A 21,361-nucleotide genomic window follows, 5' to 3' on the forward strand; every position below is an offset into this window, starting at 1 on the left:
TATTAACCTTATCACACCAAACAGATATGATGGTCAAATTATGGTGAAATCCAGTATGTCAAGATTTTGCCGGATATCCAGATATGAAATTCAAGAAATCAAGTTGACTCCTATATGTTCCTGCATAGGTAATATTATGTAATGCAAGTAGAGCAAGGCAGGATACTCTCTAGATTCTGTGATAGTTATTTTTCTTATCTATGTTTGTGTGTCTGAGTTAATTATGTGCAAATGTTTTTGACTGTAGAATAATAATTAGCTGTATTATTTTAAATTCAAAATGCAGTTTATAGTCATAACTGTTCACTGTATTGATACAAACCATTATTATTATTTTTGTTGCTTGAAATATGTGAAGTTTTTGTTACTTTTCATTCTTCTCAATAGCTCATACCATGATTTTACTTTTTCATAACATAATTGGTAAACTTATAGGTCATATGAGGTTTAAATTGAGGTATTTAAACCTCTATTTAAACAGTTTAAATCTTTATTTAAACAATTATAAGTGAAGGATTCCAGGGATACTGTTTCTTGTTGTGAAGAATAGGTGAGAAGGAATAACCATAAGCTTTGTTTTTATAATTCTCTCCCTAGATAGTAACAGTAGCATGTGTGTGTGTGTGTGTTTAAAAATAAAACCTCTCTCTTTCTCTCCTGCTAAGAGATTTTCTCCAGTTGTGTTTACACATTATCTGCTTATTGTGCATTCCTTTTTATCGTCTTTATTTTTGTGGAAATGTTTTTGCTGTAATGCTTACTTTTGAATGGCTGTTATTGTAGAGTTTAAATTTTCATTTTATTTTTTTATTTTTTTGGAGTAAACTTAGTGTTTCTAGTATCTTATTACAGTTTCATAGTTATCCACACTGTGGATCTGCTCTGCATTTTTGGTGTATTTTGATGGAAAACAGTATGTTGTATATCAAAAAAATCTGCTGTTTGCTTCAAGCAATAACAAGATTAATATTTACCATCTTGGTCAAAAGTAAGCAGTGTTAAAAATGTTGAAATGGACTGTTCATCATCGTCATATTCAAGGATACTGTAACTTCTCACTACTTTCTTGGCAAAAACAAAGGCATGTAAACTTTGTATTATTTTGTAAATTTATGTACAGTATTTATATTTATATTCAATATATATGAGTAGATAAATGAATAAAAACTAGAAGTTGCATTAATGTAGTCAGATATTTGTTTAATGATAAGTGGCACAGCTGGTAGAAGATTGCTTGTTCTAGCAGAAACTATTTTTCTCTTGTTCTTGCTTTCGGCCTTATGTTCAAATATGTTACTAGAAGGGAAGTGTGTATTACATATTTAATATTATATGGGGGGGGATTGGAAAGTTTGATAAACACCTAGAACAAAATGATATTAAAGCAACTGATATAACCACAAGAAAGAACATACTTGTAGCAGAGTCATGAAGGTAACTAACATATATTCCTATATCCTCATATGTTCTTTCTTGTGGTTATATCAGTTGCTTTAATATAATTTTTGTTCTAGGTGTTTATCAAACTTTCCAGACCCCCCCCCCCTCGTATATGCCATGGCATAATTTATATTCTGCACAATCTGTAAGACACACTTCCCTTCTAGTAACATATTTGAACATATCTGAATATTCATTGGTAAATTATTAATTATTCTTTATTTATTAACTTACATTATCAGTATGGTTATTTATTAGAAGAAACATCAGAACACAATTTAGTGGTATGAAATGGCATAATCAGGTTCTTTATTAGAAATTTCCATTTTTCAGTCATTTTCTCAACTTAATTTCAAAGGAATCTTATCCATGCTTCCCTGTTTTCTCATTCTTCATCTTTTGACATCTTTGAGTTATGACAGTGTTTAAGACCTTCTATTTGTGTATGTTCACTATGCATTCTTTTATCTTTTTTTTTATATAACTTTCCACTCTTTATCCTTACTTGATTAATATTTTTCACATCCTGCACTTCCTTTAATATTGCTTCTTATTTTCTTTTCTGGACTTTCTAGCTGATCCATGCCATTCTTTTAATTTCCATATTTTTGAGTCTTATTATTCCCTGTGTTCAGGGGCACACCAAGGGCATTTGCTGCCCGGGTGCAAACTTTTATTGGCCGCCCCTAATATTGCATTGTATAATTCAAATTAGATATTAGCTACATAAAATGCTGCCCTATCAATGTTGCCGCCTGGGTGCGATGCACCCCTTGCACCCTCGGGTTGGTATTGCCCTGCTGTGTTATGACATCACAAATGAGTTTTCTCTGTACAGAAAGTGTTGCAATGACTGTCCCACCAGATGAGATTCATTCTTTCATCTTTTTTCCTTTCAATATACTCTTCTCTTGATTTCTAATATGGATGATCCACTTATTTTGACCATGAACTCAGATGTTTTTTTAAAAAAGTGTATTGTCTTCACATTCTTTCTGTGTACCAGTAATCCATTTCTACTTTGATTAAGTTACCTGCTTTTAAGTATACCTTGAGTTCCCATTTTCCAAACCCTTTGGTAAGCCTCCTGCACATGTACTGCATTTGCACTGTCATTAGCTGATTATCAAGTGGATACAGATTATATATTCATCTGCTGGAGACCAGATGTCTCTTCTCACCGCATTTCCTTGCCCGGTATTTAAGAATTATGTCCTCAAACAGCTAATAACATGCAACACCCTTGCAGTTCCTTTTTAAATGATAAATTGTCTTGACTTGTGATCCAGTTTTTACTATACATTTAGTATCTTTCTAGATGTATTTTTTTAACTGTTATAATTAGTGATTGGCTGATAGTTTTATTTTCCCATAATAAATTTCTTGGTACATTACCATATCATTTTTGTCAATAGCATTCCTACTTGATCTATTAAACTACGTTTAAAAAATTTGCCTTAAATATAGGATCTGTTTGCTGTTAATCTACACTGTTCCTTAGTTTGAATAGAAATTTCTGTAAATTGTTATATAGTGAAATTCAATTTCCTGTGGATCTCCTCTTTTCATAATTCAGTTTATCAATTTTATAATCAGAATGGTGCTCTTATTTTCTCCGTACCTAAGTCTCACGTTCACACCTTGATGTGAACCAAATGCCTTTCTCTTAGTCTTTATTAACAGTTGTTCAAACTCATTTCTTCACCAACCATCCGTCCAGTGAACACTGTTGGTCCAATTCACAAAATTTCACCCTGGCCTTATTTTAGTGACCTTTTATAGTATTCAACTTTTTCTTCAAGATTTATCATATCTGTCAATTCCTATTCCTAGGTCTCATTTTTAACAGTAATTTTTATTTTCTTTTTTATTGTACATCTGCCTATGCTCCTGAATTTTTTTTTATCTTAGCTATCTATGATATTACTCATGTTTCTATTTCATACCCCTACTCTTTAACTCTTCTTCCCCATTAACCACAAAATGCAACGTAAAGAATTACTCTGCAAATCAGAAGAAATTGCCCATAGAAACTATACCAAAAAAATTGGGCAAACAACAAAAATCCAAGTAGAAGTTACCAGGAGCATCAGAAACAAAGGGATTGAGTTTGTTGTTTTATTGAATATGATGTGGCCAGAGTCATATATGGTAACTGGGATCGAGTGTATAATGGGCATACTATTTTTAGGAATGATAGGAGAGAAGGGGGAGTACTACTAATGATATCAGACGACTTAACTGGACTTAAGTCGTCTGATATCATTAGTAGTACTCCCCCCCCCCCCCCTCGTCTCCTATCTCTTCTGTCATTCCTAAAAAAAAAAAAAAAAAAAAAAAAAAAAAAAAAAAAAAAAAAAATAGTACAGGTATCCCTCAATTAACGTGGTTAATTAATCCCTTGATATTACCACGTATATCAAAATTGCGTTAATCAAATGTAATAATCAATGGTAAAAATTACAATTCGTCCATGATTAATTACTGTATTAATAATTCGTTTTATATGGTACTCTTTTAGGAAAGATAAAAAATGAATGCAAAGTAAATGTTTAATAAATACTTGTACCTACATTATTTACTGCAATTTTTTTTTATCAAAAGAAATTATCAAGAGTCGTTTGAACAGTTAGTTTTTTTTTTTCTTATTCTATGATAACAAGCAAAATGACTCTCCCGATCTCGGCAAACAAGCAATAAAACATAAAGAAAATACACTGCAAATATAATACATGATAGTACAAATTAAGTGGATATTGAATCCAACATTATTTCATAGCTGAATATAGAAACTACAAGAGTTTCGTGTAGAATATATATAAACTAAAAGTTTTGGCGGATGCAAGCATAAGGAACCTTATGGGCAACTCGTGGTAAAGGTGGAGTGAGCTCCAGATCACTTTCCTTAGTATTTTCCATAATGTAAAGCACATCTCGTAGAGGACATGTATGATAAATAAGCCTTTGGCTCTCTATTTCAGTAATACATGATGGTTTATTTATTTTCAGTTACAATCTAGAAATTATTGAACAAAGAATAAAAAAAACTGCAACTAAACCATACTATACTGACATCTGAGGTCACAGTATCTCTTGGATACAATTTACTGTCAAATATCACAAACCTTTACATAACATATGTTAAACCAAACTGACAGCAAAAAACAGTACGAATATCATTTGTAACATATGAATGCACAGCTACTCATGACCTCCAAGCTATACACTGAATTGTGTATAGCTTGGAGATCAAGAATATTTATATTAAACATTTTGTATGTATTTGTCAGATCAGCTGCAAGCTCCACAGGGTTAAAGGTGCGTTAATCAAAACTCTTGCCGCGTATATCAAGGGATTGCTGCAATTAATTTCGCCGCATTAATGAAATCCAGTGTTAAGCAAGGGATACCTGTATACCCATTATACTCAAATCAAGGAAAAAAATGATAGTAACAGTAGCAGTGAATTTGACACTATCTGCTGTGAAGTGGAGGCTAACAAAATGAAATATATGGTGAGATGTTGCTATAGACCTGGCAGCTCAGTTGCAGGTGTGTGTGTGGGTGGGGGGGGTGCAAATCTTTGGAAATAGAACATAAGTCTAAATCGGAAATCTTTGCCAATTTAGACTTATGGCACTAAACGAATGATCATTATGGGTGACTTTAATTATACAAACATTGATTGGATAGAAGAGAAATCTCATGATAGCAATGAAGAGGAATTTATTGAATTGTTGCAAGACAACTTTCTCAAGCAGTTTGTGAAAGAAGGAACTCAAGTTCAAAGAGTGGATTTGTTCATAGCATCATATGGGATCTCTATTACGAATATGACTATTTTACCACCAGTTGGTTACAATGATCATGCTGTTCTTTTTTGTGAAGTATCTAATTATATTGATGTTCCCATTAGAACAGGAGATTATGATCAACTCGGAAGAATACTATCTATAGAATACTAGTCGAATACTAGAAGAATACTAGTCCCATGGTATCAGTTACTGAATGGGAAAAAATGTCAGCAATGCATAGGAATCTTAAAAGTGCTTAAATGAGGTGGTATCTGAATGTATCCCTAGTGTTCAAAAAATAAATATGCTGGAGTGAAATGGATGTGCAACCTTATTAAGCAAGAGATCCACAAGATGATGATGGGGAAAGAATATCAAAAGAATTTTATCGTTATGCAGCAAGCAAAAGGAAGGAAGGAAGAAAGAATGAATGAATGTGGAAGAATAACTTTATTGAATGCAGATGGTACTCTAGTATCAGAAGCTAATAAGATTGATCAATTAATGAGTGCTCACTTTGCTAAGGTATATTAACCAGATGTATGCAACATGGTGCTACTGTAACATTGGATGAAGAGTAAGAGGTGCATGAAAATGAGGTTGAAGAGCTGTTGCATAACCTGGATAAGAATTTATCAATAGGGACAGATGAAATATCAGCACGTTTCCTGAAGGAATGCTCAGCCGAATTGACTAGGCCTTTCACGTTTGTATAACTTGAATCTCAGCTCAGGAAATATCACAGGAATGGAAGGAATGTATGATAATTCCATTGTACAAGAGTGGTGCAAAAATCAATGTCTCACTACCGACCTATCAGTATCTCTGGTGTTGGTAGTGATTATTTTAAAGAAGTTGATAAGAACTCGCATACAGAAATGGATAGACAAACAAGCTATACTCTGCAAGGAGCAGCATGGATTTACTCAAGGAAGGAAGGTCATGTTTTAGCAATTTGCTCATATTTTATAGCAACGTTATGGCTGAGTTGGATAAAGGGAATATACTATGATTATGTTGGATTTTGCTAAGGCATTTGATAAGATACCACACGCAAGGCTGCTGCACGAGCAAGTGGTATACGTGTGTAGAGGCTTAAGTGCTGTGAGGACATTATGTTGGAGGCTTAATGGATTTTTTACAACACTCAAAAAGAATTAAAATAAAATTTAATACTTCCTATATTTCGTCCTAGTCACTAGGACATCTACGGGGATTACAAAAACAATTAATGTAACATATACACAAATAACAAACAATACTAAGCCCAACCACGTGGGTGACACTAAAGTCCTATCTAGGTAGAGCACCCTCTAAGGGAAGTAGTAGGTGGCCTGGAATGTAAGGTGGGAACTCTGGTGATGAGTGTTTCCCAAAGCTTCCGAAGATTTGGGAAACACTCATCACCAGAGTTCCCACCTTACATTCCAGGCCACCTACTACTGCCCTTAGAGGGCGCTCTACCTAGATAGGACTTTAGTGTCAACCACGTGGTTGGGCTTAGTATTGTTTGTTATTTGTGTATATGTTACATTAATTGTTTTTGTAATCCCCGTAGATGTCCTAGTGACTAGGACGAAATATAGGAAGTATTAAATTCTATTTTAATTCTTTTTGAGTGTTGTAAAAAATCCATTAAGCCTCCAACATAATGAACAAGTGGTATATGGTGGGTGTGACTCCCCTCAGATTTAAGGTGACTGGTGGTGTACCTCAGGGTTCAATCCTTGAGCCATTACTGTTCAGTCTATATATTAATGACATCAGGAAGGGTCTAACAGGAGATGTGCAATTGTTTGCCGATGATTGCAAAGATTGGCAGGGCAATGGAACTATTAGGGATGCCACTTATGTGCAGCACTTACAAAATGATTTTAATAGGCTGGGAATTTGGACAAAAGAAAATGGCTGTCAGTTTTAATGTTAGTAAGTGTAAAGTTATGCACTTTGGCATGATGATATTTCTAGCAGCATGTTATATAGGGATCTTTTCTTGTCTATATTATTTTATAATGATTAAAAAAAAAAAAGCTTTATTTTGAATCTAGTATCACAAAAATCCAAATCAGCAAACATACAATTGTAAACTGTGAAATATTACTAATTTTTATTGTCAAGTACAGTGTTTTTTTTTATTTATGCTACACATGAGAGGCAGAACCTGTAACACATTAATGCTTATGTGGAGGATAAAATGAGGTTGGTAAGGCTGAACATAGCTATAAAAGCTGCTGTGCTCTCATTTGGTTTATGAGCAGTAAGTTTTTTTTTTTCTTTTTTCCCCTCCACCAGAGGTAATGCCAGTAGTTTTAACTGTTGACCAAATTAATGTAACTTTAGCATACCATATATATTGTGATGTAGCTTGTTTTCTTTGTATATATGTTTATATTCTATGACCTTAATGTAAAGGTCGAAATGTCAGGTGATTATTTTGGTTTATATTAAACTGAAGTTTTGCTATAACATGGTAGTTTCCATCATTTTTAATAATGAACAAAACTGTTATATACATGGTAAGCCAGCAACATGTGATTGTGCTAGCTGATTTGTTTAAAAATTCATAGAATGCAGAAAACTGACTGTTGACATTTAGTTTAACCACCTAATCGGCCATTATGGATCAAATATGCATCCTCATATGCTATGTATCCATCATATATTACAATAATATCAATGGTATTACAATTTTAATATGCACTTCACATCCATGATAACCTGTATGTCTATAGACGTCGTGGCTGGTTGCGTGGTTAAAGGGACTGCTATGTTGCCAAAAATAGCTTTGCTTTTTAATTGAATCTCTAAATTAATTTACTGCTCCTATAGTAAAAGCTAAGTCTTCACTTCTATCTAGAATATATGAAAGAAAAAATGGATCAACATGTTAAACATGCTATAACTTTGGAAACTAATTTGTACCACTAGTAAGGAATAACTATGCAAATGGTGGTTATTCCTTGAATAACATAAATGAGTCCAACATCAAAAATGAGAAATATAGCATATAGAGAAGTATGCTATCAACATTTAGGCATTTCAAACTATTGTATGTAAACAATTATGAGGCATATTATCCACAATTTCCATACTTGTTTATTCTGTGGTGTTTGAGATTTATCTTTTTGTCGCATCTCAGATAGCAACTGGTGCTCAAAAGCACAAGAATAAGAGTTAAAATAGGCAGACCAGAACAGGAACAACATATTCACACAATTTCAGTTATTATGCCATGCAAAGTTGTGATGGGATTGGTTATAACAAAAACAACAAAGCTAAAAAACCAGTGTATTAAATGTGTTGTGTGTGTGTGTGTGTGTGTGTGTGTGTGTGTGTGTGTGTGTGTGTGTGTGTGTGTGTGAGTGATCCATCTAGTGTGCTCGTTTTTTTGGAAGGATGAGTAAGCTTGTGTGTGTGTGTGTGTGTGTGTGTGTGCACGCGTGCGAAATAAAGTGCTTTGCAAAGCAAGAGTTCGAGCAGATATCAGGCCTGAGGTTGAATAAGTCTGATGCAACCGTCATGTCATTCTAAGTGCCTAGTCTTGAGGAGAAGCAGAGAAGATATTTCTTGTTAGTATCAGATTGATTACATTCTCTATCTATAGATATATATATCTCACAGATGATCACTTTAATCTGCTAATTTACAAGGGTGGTCTGAAAAGTTGGCCTTGACCATAGATAGCAGAACTATCAGCAAGATTTTTTTTTTCTAAGTTGGTACAAAGGAGATGTACTTTGTATTATAGGAGATACTTAGACAAGTGATGAGAACTTAGTCCACCTTTACCACGAGTTGCCTCAGTCCTGAAGATACTTCAGACACAAACTTTGTTTGCTTACACTTGGATAAAGGATTCAACTAAATTTATTATAGTCTAACCAAGTGGGGAAAAACTTCCAACATCTTTCTCTAATCCAGAGTAATTTAATAATAAGGTGAGACACCTTTTGGCAACTTGTATAGGTAAATGTGACTTCTCCGTTACTTCCACTTTGGTATCACTACCTCTGGGTCTCGCTCCTACTGACGAGTCCTCAATAAAGGTCAAAACCGGTCTGGGTAGTGGCCCTTCCCTTAATGCATAGCATTACATTATACATCTCCTCAAGGAGATGTGCTTTACATTATGGAAGATACTAAGACAAGTGATGAGAGCTTAGTCCACCTTTGCCACGATTTGCCTCAGTCCTGAAGATTCTTCAGGGACAAACTGTTTGCTTACACTTGGATAAAGGATTAAACTAAATTTATTATATTGTTATTATTAATGTCATTAGCAAAGTTATCATAAAATTGGACATTAGTGAGATAATTGAAGTGTAGCAGAAAGAGTGAAGGCACAGAGCCTTGGTGCACTCAGACAAATGAAAAAAATCAGATGAGAGGGAACCATCTACCCTGACACACAGTGAACTGTTGTGTGTCATATAAAGATTCGAAAAATGAGATTTTTCAGATCTTTCCATGACCTGTGTCTGAAGATAGGTAAAGTTAGCAAAGTGATCTGCTGTAGAATGAGAATGGTGGAATCCATATTGGTGATCACTAATTAACTGGATGGGTCTTTAGTTAGTGAAGAAGCTGGTTCTTGAGGCTAGTTATGCCTTCTCTATTGCTCTTCAGAGTACTGAAGTAAAACACAATGGGATGATAGTTTGACTGACTGTATCTCTTATTTTAGGAACAGGCTTAGTAAAACCTTTTTTCCATGCTGTTGGAAAGATTCCAGATGAGAATGACATCTTGCAAAGGGAGGAGGGGTATGGGAGGGTTAGTTCTGGAGCACAAACTTAACACAGTTGGATGGATACTATCTGGGCTAGGAGCTTATTAGTATCAAAGCTATTGAATATTTTCCTGATGTCCTTCTGATAATAGATCAGAAAAGCCATTAGATAGTTTGTGGAATAGTTGGAGAAGATTTGCATTGGTTATCTGAACAAGAGTTGGAGAAGACTGATGCCAAGAGGCCTGCCCAGTCTTGAGGAGATATTGTTCCACGAGGACGAGAGCGGTGGAAACATAGTAAGGCAGAAGTTTTGCCCAGTAGTCTTTGCAAGGGACCAGAAAGCTTGATACCATTTGAGTGGGAGATAGTCTTAGTGCATTTGTCTTTTACAAAGTTGACTTTAGATTTGCCGATGTTGTTTTGCAGTTATCAGTTGTAGCGTAAAGCTAAGTAAGAGGATTGAGTTTTTATCTTGAGCTATTGAGCATATGCTGCATTTTTACTATGGACCACTGTGGAACATATATAAAATGATTGTAAGTTCTAAAAATAAAGTGTTAATGGGTTACAAATTTATGGGTATGGCTATTAACAATAAATTACATAAACTAATGAAAAGTGTGTGTCTTTGGGGGTGTATATATATATATATATATATATATATATATATATATATATATATATGATGATGATACAGAAGAAGTTTGGTGATGAATGAAGAAATAATCAGAGGATGTGATGATGGGGAAAAAAAAAGCTTAACCAAGTATTTAATAAAATCATAAACTTAAGATCATACATTAACAAAATATGTTATGGACAGTTGTCATCATTCATAGAATAGTGCCACTATTTCTGCTAATAAATTAAGTCTTTGTTCCCAAAACACTTCTTATGCTATGAACTGTTTCTACAAACAGAGCTTTGGAGAGGCTAGCACTGCCACATTAAGAACATAGCTTGCCTAATTGGAAGAAATGCTAACAGACAATGTTCTTGATCGATGCAGATTGTGCATATGCGAGTATATAGCTAACTTATCTGTATTAATTATTAAAATAAAGAAAATACTTCGTTACATGATGAATTACCAATTTTTTAAAATTTCATCTAACTAGAGCGGCATGAATGTTTTGTACTATTTTGAAATGTTTTGTCAAATTTTCAAATAAAAAATGGTCTGCTTCAAACCAAGATTGAAAAGGCTTTACATGCTTAAATATTTTCTTAAATACCAAACCGTACTCTATAAATCAAATATGGACCTTTTCAAGCTACTTCAGATGTCCAATAAGGTAGGATGTGGTGGTTCATAGGTCTTGCACTCGGCAATGGAATGAAGTAATTGAAAAACAGCCACTGAACATTCATGTCCATAATTTGATTTGAAATCAATCTGTTGGTTGCAGAGCAGATATTTTGTGAAAACTTATTTTTTGCAAAAAGTATAAATAAGAGGATTGATATATCATCGTCATCAAATTCCTGACAGGTACCCTCAAGGGGTGTTCAGGATATGATAGTATTACATGAAAAATTTACATCATTACTAACTTCCTATCTACAATTTTCCTCCAAATCAGTCTGTTACTTGTCAAGACTCCAACATTATCAGATCTTATATTTCTATCATCTAAGGCACTTTGTACCGTATCAATCCACCTATATCTTGGTCTTCCTCTGGGTTGTTTTCCTGCCAACTTGGCAGGAAAACGACCCAGAGGAAGACTAGTGTGAAAACTTATTTCATGTCAGCTAATCTCATGTCAGCAGAGAGCTGACATGAGATTAGCTCTGCTAACGCATTCCTGGATGCTGACAATGTCAAGTTCTTTCCTAATATCCTCGTTTTTTATATGATATTGCTATTGATGCCATCTATTCACGCCTCTATCTTTCTGCAGTCTCTAGTCTTTGGTCAAGTGTTTTACGTCTGACTCAGATCCATAAGTTAAAACTGGTTTGAACACTGTCTTGTATACAGCTAATTTAGTGTTCTGACTAATTTCTCTCTATTCCATATGAGTTTATTCATTTGACTTCCTACCATACCAGCTTTGATGATTCTGTTATCTATTTCCATATTTAATTTACCATCTTCACTAAAAAACCATGCCTAAGTAGCTGAAATGTATTACGTGTTCCACAGGTTCTATGTTCACTACGCAGTTGCCATTTTCAATGATTCTACCTATTTTCATTGTCTTTGTCTTTTTATTGCTAACCTTCATACCATATCTATTACAACAATTATTCAATTTAGTCAAAGAATCTTGCAAACTTGTAGCAGATTTATTTAGAAGTATAACATCATCTGCATAGAGCAGAGAGCTGACATTAACATCTTCAATTCTAATATCATTTTTAATACCACTTTCCTTCATAATGTGATCCATATAGATAATGAATAACAGAGGGGATAATGTACATCCTTGTCTCACACCAGATTTAACATTAAACCATCTTCCTGTACTTCCTTCACTCCTAACTGCTGACTTGCAACTCAAATAAAGACTAAGTATTGCTTGATATAATGCCCCATTGACACCATATAACTGTAGCGTATTGAATAGCTTCTCTCTTAGCACCCTCTATTTGGCCTGAAACCAGCTCGTTCTTTACTAAGCTTTTCTTCCACAATTCTTCTCAACCGTTTCTCAAGTATACTTGCATAAATCTTGCCAGGAACACTCAGTAGAGAAATACCTCTAATTCTCGCATTCAGTTTTATTTCTCTTTTTATATATGGGTACTATGAGAGCTCTACTCCAATCATCAGGAATTTGCCCCTCTGTCCAGGCCTTTTGAACTATGCATTGCAGCCACTGTAAGACTTTTATACCACCATACTTCAGCATTTCTGGTCAGATATCATCTACTCCTGCTGCTTTTCCACATTTCAAGCCTTTGGTGGATTTTTCTACTTCAAGTATGGATATGTATTCCTGACTGTGTGTGTGTGCCTGTTGAGTGTTTTTTTACCACTGTGCTATCATTGCTTGTTTCATTTAGCAATTTTTCGAAGTAGTTATTCCATACTTCAAGGATAGCTTTTTCTCCCTTTTTCATGTCACCTTTATCATCTCCAACTCCTTTTACAGCACCCTTTCCTCCATTTCTAAGCTTCTTCAACAACCTCCAGAATATTTTGCCACTTTCTTGATATTTATTTTCTGTGTTCTTGCCAAAGTCCTCCCATGACTTTTGTTTAGCTAGTTTTACACAGTGTTTAGCTTTCTTACATTTGCCTCTGTATTCTCTAAGAACTTTTGATATACTTTCTTCTTTTCCTTCACTGCCTCTTTAACTTCCTGTGTCCACCATGGAGTTCTGATTTTTCTATCCTTGCAGACAACCTCCCCACATGCCTCTCTGGCTGAATCAATCAGGATTTTCTTCAAGGCTTGCCACTGAAGGAGATATATTACGGATTGATATATTAAGGTTAAAATTAAAATCACTATTCACATAAATAACATGCATTTGTTGATGTATGCGAACACAATTAGTAATATTCATTTTTATAGACTGTTTTTTATATTGTATTGATGAAGTGAAGAAACTGAAAAAAGTAACATCTGAAATGAATGAGTATCTTTATTTTTGTTTTGTATTTGGTCACTTAAACATTAAAACTTGAGTTTTTTCTTGGATTTATTCGCCGACCTGATATTAATAAAGGTTAAAAAGAAGCGAGCCTCTCAAACCTAAAGAAGAAGAAAGATATAATCATCCTAAAGGCAGGCAAGGGCAACCTGACGGTTATTTTGAACAACAAAGACTACATAACAAAGATCACTGAGTTAGTTTCAGGCATGTCAACCTGTCGCATATTAGATGTCGATCCAACTTTAAAAAATTAAAAAGAGACTAATATCCTAATACGGAACATGACTAGGTGGTCTTTGGACTTGCAACGAAGTCTGAAATCTCTACACCCACCGATGCCATGCTTATATGGTGCACCAAAAGTGCACAAAATTGGAGTTCTGCTCCATTCGATCGCCGATGGAAGAAATTCTCCTACATATCTACTAGCTAAATATCTAGTCTGTCTTTTGAAAGATAATATAAAAAAATCAGATTCCTTCATAAAGAATCTAAGTATTTCACTGAAAAATTAAAAGGCATCACCATCCTAAAAACAGACATCCTTTCAAGACTAGACTTGGTTTCGTTATTCACCAACTGTTGGAAAAGTTATCCAGATCATAGACAATCTCTGTCCACATGACACAGCTCAGCTTTTTCGCCATTGCCTCAAATCGAATTATTTCAAAGTGAATAACACAATTTATGAACAACTTGATGGCCTAACCATGGACAGTCCTTTATCACCTCCCTGTGCTGATCTGTTCATGGAAAAACTGGAAGCTGACATCCAAAGTAAATCCAAAGCCGTTGGTTTGGTGGAGATATGCAGATGATGTTTTCATAATTTGGAAAGGCACAGAAACTACCTTATTTGATTTCCTTACAAAAATTCCTTCCACCAAAAAATAAAGTTCACGTTAGAGCTTGATAAGAATAACCAATTGCCTTTTCTAGATAAATAAAGAAACGAGAATGGACAAATCCAGCTCACAATCTATCGAAAACCAACAGACAGTGGACGTTACCTGCACTTCAAATCATCTCACCACATTGCGCAAAAACTCAGCATAATACATATGCTTAAAAATAGAGTGACCAATATTATCTCAGAAGAAAAAGATCTTCTTGATGAACTCACTCTCATATCTCAAACACTAATAAACAATAGTTACCCAAAAAATATAATCAAAATGATTCTTCATAGAAACCCTCCACAGCAACAACCTATGATGATGGACAATATACATTGTCCATCATCATCCCTTATGCATGCTCAGTTTCAATAAAAATAGCCAAACTCCTGAAGTCTTTCAACATCAGAGTTGCTCTCAAACCTGTCAAAACTATACGCCACATTTTAAGATCCCCTAAGGACATTAATGTCTTCTTCAAATATGCAAGTGTATACAACATCCCATGTTCCTGTGGATTAAATTACATAGGCCAAACATCAAGAAACCTGAAAATTCAAAAAAAAAAAGAACATATAGGGGACGTGAACAACAACAGAATAGTTACTTCAGGATTAGCCCATCACTTCTCGATCTCTAACCACATCATCAATTGGGATAACAGCTCCATGCCTTATATAGAAGATTTTCGATGTAGAAACGAGGAATGATTTGAAAAGACATCTGGAAAAGCATAATAAATTCACTCAGCTTATCAGAATTTCATTTTCCTAAAAACTATACAACGCACTCAATAAACAATTACTGAGACATCACGTTCCATGCTTATGATGTTACTCGTCAGTTTTAATTTATTTGACTGTGTTACTCCATTCTTCTTTTTTACTAGCAAACGTTAGTGTGTACCGTTATACTTGTCCTGAAGAAGCCAGACAGAATAGCTGGTGAAACTTGTTGACAATTTGTGTATATCATTTATTAATATCTGGTCAATGAATAAAACCAAGAAAAAACTCAAGTTTTAGAGTATCTTTATTAAATCTTTCTGATTGATAGTTGTATTTGAAAACATTTTAAATTCAATATTGCAGGGGTTTTCCTTCCTACACCAAAGTACATGAATATTACAATGATGATATATACAGAAATCTTGAGGATTTAGCCAAGTAAGTGCATATTGAATGAATTTTGTTTAATATCAAAACCTGTGCTGAAGTATTTCCAGAAAAAATAACATTTTTGAATTTAAATTATATAGATTTTAATGGTCTCTCATTTAATTTTAATGTATGCACTTAGTACAGTTCAGAAACATTGAAGTGATGTTAATGATGTTAACTTCCTGAATTTGTATTAATTATATAAATGTTTTGTTTTTTCTTATAAGTTACAGTAAGCTTCAGAATTCACCAGCAAACAGCATTAGTTTAAAACTGCACATTCTTGTTTGAATCATTAAAAAGAGTTAAATTTATTTATTTATTTTTTTAACATCCTTACTCTGCAGTAAAAAGTAATGGAATATGGTATATGTCATTTATTTCCATTGATGCATGTTTTTCACCACAGTGTTTGAAGGGCTTGACTACCTTTGTAGAATGCTGTTTCTTCATTACATTTTAGCATACTATAATTTCATTGGTTTGTTATTTAGTGTATAATTAGTTTATTTATTATTTATTTTATTTTTTAAAAAACTTCTTTGCTCTTTCTAAATTTAAAATGCATTTTAACTGCACCTCCCTCTTCTCTTGTTATATTTTTCTCAAGTGTTTAATCTGCTTTGCTATTTTCATAGTAGTTTCTGTTTTATATATATATAAAATTAATAATAAAAATTAATAGTAAAGATATTATAATTCCAAATTTTTATAAACAACTTTCATTAGTCGGTTACCTTGCTATTCACATTTTTTTAATAGCCTTCTAAAAATGGCCTTACACATTCAGAAATTTCTTACAGACCCCACTTATTGATTGTAATACTGTTGCATGTAAATTTGATATCTCAGCAATTCCAATTATTTATGCATATTCTTCTTCTTCTCCCATAGTCCTAAATGGACCGTTGGGTCATTCATGGCTGGTACATAATAGTCGTGGTTAGCCTCCTCCAGTCATCTCGGTCTCTTGTTACGTGATGTCAGTTGAGAAAGGGAGGAATTTGTCCATTTTTTGATGTTATCAGTCCATTTTAATTGAGGTCGGCCCCTAACCCTTGGTCCCGGAACAATTCCTTCTAGTGCTTGCTTTGGAATGTCATTAGCCCTCTCCACATGTCCGAACCATTTCATCTGTCTTCTTCTGATGATTGTCAGAATATTTTCCCTTTTTCTCCCGTCTATTGAATCAATCAGTTTTCGGACATTTTCATTGGTTTCGTGAGTGGTATAGGCGATTCTCAAAAGTTTTCTGTAAGTTTTCATTTCAAAAGACAGGAGTCTCCTCTCATATTCCTTCAATAAAGTCCAGGCCTCACACCCATACAAGAGGACAGAATTCACCAAGGTGTCAATTAATCTTAGTCTGGTTGTGATATCTCCCCACAATGGTTTTAACTTTTGTAGGGCCACAGTTGCCTTAGCAATTCGGTATTTAATGTCGGTTTTTGAACGACCATCTTGACTCAACGTGCTTCCTAGATAAGTGAACTTGTTTACATTCTCAATTTGTTTATTGCCAATTTCTATCTTTAAGAATTTAATGTCTGATTTTGAGATTATCACTGTTTTTTGTAGGTTTATGTATAATCCATATTTTTTTTATGTTTCGAAAACATGGCTGGTTATCTCTTGTAATTCTTCTTCACTTTCTGCCAGAAGATCGATATCATCTGCAAAACGTAAGTTATTTATTCTTAGTCCGCCAACTAGTATTCCAGTGTCATATTCATAAAGAGCTTCATCTATGACATATTCCAGAAAACAATTAAAAAGAAGAGGGGACAAGATGCACCCCTGTCTTCCCCCCCTGCCCGGAATGATTCACTGCTGTAATTTTTAATTTCAATTCTCATATCAGATGAAGAATAAAGAGATTTAATAATCCTAATGATTTTGTTGTCAATACCATAATGTTCTAGAATCTTCCATAATGCCTTGTTCCATATTGAGTCAAAAGCTTTTTGAAGGTCTGAAAAGTTGACAGATTATTTTGTTATGCTGTATGTATTTTTCGCCTAGTATGTGTGTTGTAAAGATATAGTCAATTGTACTTCTGGACTTCCGGAAACCTGCTTGTTCTTCTGATAGTCTGCTTTCTATTTTCTTTTTGATTCTTGACAATAGTATTTTTAACAAGATTTTGCTTGGATGACTAAGAAGGCTTATTGTTCTATAGTTGCTGTTTCCCTTTTTAGGAATAGGTACAAGGACAGAAGTTCCCCAATCAGAAGGCCAAGTCTCTGTGTTCCATACGTCCTGGAATAAATTTAGCAAGGTGTCTGTGATGATGTCACCTCCTTCGCGTATCAGTTCCATTGTGACACCATCACTTCCGGTGAATTTCCTATTTTTGAGGAGTTAACTGCTGCAATGACTTCTTCTGTTGATATCGGGTAATCTCCTTCCTCCGAACCTCCTGGCAAAATTCCGTCCAAAATATCGTCAGTCAGTTGAGGGTCCTTATGCAAATTTATGCATATAGTAGCTGTTAAATTCATCTTTATTTCATTGAAGTGGACTTTGTTGTAAATCTTAATTTATACAGTGAGAGAAACAAACATACATACATAATGAGGCCTTTCTGGAGAAATTCAGATATTCTTTGAAAGAATTGTCCAAGAGAGAACTGTACCTAGTTTTTTCTAAATGACAATTAAGCAAAATCAAAACTGTTGAAGAAATTTAAGTGTAAGCATTGATAGATTAATTACAAATTTAGGAAAGAGTTTTCTCTTTAGGAAAATATGCAGTTAGTCCTTGACTTATGACGTATAAGACTTATGACCACTTATATTTACAACAGTCATCCTATTAACACATGTATATCTTACAAATATATCTTACATTGTACAAAGAATATAAGTATCAATCTTTTGTGGATAAGAGACACATAAAAAAAATAGTAGTGCAGCATGGAATGAGATACAGCAGAGTGTATGAATGGTGTTTAGAAGAAGCTGCTGAAAATATATGTTCATACATTTGCAGGATTCAACATGCCGACAGAAGAGTGGTGACAGAATAGTGTTGCTGCTAATTAAAGTTGGAATTAGATTGACAATGAAGATGTAGAGAAGTTCGTGGAGGCTGTGGAAGAAGGTGTCTCAAATGAAGATCACGTAGATCTAGAAGTATACAGAAAGCTGCAAAAGAAGAGGGGGGGAAAGCAGAAGCCGACCCCCCCGCAAAAAAAAAGGATATAGTGAAAAAAATTGGCAGAGATATTTGCCTCTGTTAATAAGGCAATTAAGTTGTTTGAGGAAATTGAACCTGATATGAAGAGATTTAACAAAGCAGACAGAATGATTCAGCTGTATTTGCTTGCTACAGAGAAATTTATGTACAAAATAAAAAGCAAACTGTGTAGATTAAGTTGGATGCAATGTATAAATTTTTAAAGAAGCCCACTCCTGCTATCATCTCATTCCCTGAAGATGACCCTTTCATTTAATAAAGCAGCAGCTTTGAAGATTTACTCTTGCATCTTGTGTGTCTAACTGGTTATTTTTTATATTCAGCTGCTATGTTTCATTATTTCAGTATGGTTCTGTATACAGTAATTTTATGTTTTCTACATTGTATTATTTTACTATAAACAAGGGCTAAAATTATTTTAAAAATATAATAAAACACACCAAAATATTTTACCATTCAAACAATATTGAATGATATAATAGCTAGAATGTGTGACAAGAGAGGACTGGAATATGTGGATGCTTGGAGTGTGTTTGAGGACAGAGAGGAATTGTATGCGAGAGACCGCTTACATTTGAATGAGGAAGGACGTAGGCATCTGGAGAGATTGCTGTTCTGAACGAGTCAGTGTGTCCCAGGGAGGATGGTAGCAAGGGTGGCCTCTTGTGGGAATGGCTAGATCAAGTACTAATTTCAAATTCATTACATAAACTCCAAATTGCAACTATCCAGATGAAATAGCAAAAAGATTTAAAATGAAAATCTCTGAAACAAAAACAGAAGCTATGGAAATGTGTGGAAACACCATTCAGAGTCAAAATTATGCTCAACAATAAAATAATAGAACAAGTTACGGAATTCAAAAACTTAGGAAATATAATATCGCAATACAATACTGATTCACAATTGGAAGCAAGACTATAAATTTACAATAGAAAGAATGGCATAATTAAAAGAAATTTTGAACAACAAATGACTGAAGAAACTCAAGATTACATAATATAACCTCTAAGCCATCTCTCAAATTTGGAAGTGAAACCTGGATTCTAAAAACAAAGAAACAGACAAAGATTGGAAACAGCACAGATGAAGTTTCCAAGACCTCTCCTGGGACTCACTAGATTTAGATATAAAGAAAAAACAGAAATAAGAAAAGGATTAGATGCAAAAAAACAACATACAAGAAATAGAAGAATACCAGCAGAATCGGCTACAACACATAGAAAGAATGAAAACAATAGGATTCCTAAATTAGCACTTAGAATATAAACCTACAGGAAGAAGAGCCCATTGATGTCCAAGATTAAGATGAAAAGATCAACCTCATCTTCAGAGCAGGAACAGGACATAAAAAAAAGCCTATACATGAATTGTTCAGATGATGACGATTTTTTTTTTTTTTTTTTCAATAAAGAAGACTAAATATAAAATTTAAAATTTCTTAGTATCATAAAATACTAGTATTGGAGAAAAAGGTAAAGACTAGTATTAAACCGCAGATGGCAATTTAGCTTATGCTGTTTTACATTATTATGACAGCATTTACGTAATTTTATTATCCTTTTCTTTAATATAATTACTCAAAATTGCACCTGTGATCTTAAACTAGCTCTGCAAACGATAACAGCATACAAGATGTCTTTATTATACAGGAAAAGTGCAGTGATTTTCAAAATATATGTGTATTCAATAACTGAAACACCTCACCTTCTGAATTTGTTCAGATAAAAAACATATCACTCCTGGATGGATGTCTAAATGTGCAGAACAGAAAAATGGCGAACGGTTAGAAGAATAAATATTCTTAAATACTATGTTCTTTCTCCCTAACTATGCTTAAATATTTTATTCTACCTAATAACTATTCTAATTATTAATAGAATAATTAATAGGTATAATAGGAATATGTAAATAGTTATAAATATGTTGGAAATAACTATTATCCCTAAATATTCTTAAATATGGTGTCCTTTCTCCCTATCCCAGTTTTGTAAAAATTAATATTCCATTTACAGAGCCTGTAGTATCTAAGTAAGAAAGAATACAGGGTGTTTCAAAAAGAATGACCCAATTTCAAAAAATTATATTTAATAATGAAAATGTGGTACAGTTACAAACTAAGTTAGTTACATTAACTAAGTGTAGTGGCTATTTGGGTGCTAGTAGTGGCATCTAGCGGTCGTCATATCAAACTTTGGGCCAAGGCTGTTCACATGGTACAAGTCGCATTCATTTGTGGTTTGTGGTTGCAGAGATATAAAATTTTCAAATTGGGACATTCTTTTTGAAACACCCTGTATTAATAACTTTATACAGAATAAGAAATTTCAGAATGCTAAATATAATCGAAATAATAAATAATACATAAAATATTTCTTTTTTTTTCATATATGGGAATGACATAAAATAGGATTTCAAATTTTATTGTAATGAATTTTCTCCATGATTAATTTTCTACACAATGAATTTTCCATGCAATGAATTGTCTGGACACAATAAATTTATACCATGGGTGGACTAATGATTTTTTTC

The 21,361-nt window shown here is 33.8% G+C and overlaps 1 protein-coding gene across 1 annotated transcript in view; it reads left to right on the forward strand.

Moving 5' to 3' along the window:
- Vav (Vav guanine nucleotide exchange factor) overlaps window positions 1-21,361 on the forward strand; it is a 339,372-nt gene that overhangs the window by 90,293 nt on the left and 227,718 nt on the right. Inside the window, exon 4 of the mRNA XM_090414835.1 lies at window positions 15,563-15,637. Coding sequence (XP_090270961.1) covers window positions 15,563-15,637 — 75 coding nt within the window. The remainder of the gene's footprint in view (window positions 1-15,562; window positions 15,638-21,361) is intronic.

The sequence above is a fragment of the Typopeltis vanoorti genome, chromosome 26, assembly GCF_054136105.1.
Source record: "Typopeltis vanoorti isolate ZY-2024b chromosome 26, IOZ_Tvanoo_1.0, whole genome shotgun sequence".
Taxonomy (NCBI): Eukaryota; Metazoa; Arthropoda; class Arachnida; order Uropygi; family Thelyphonidae; genus Typopeltis; species Typopeltis vanoorti.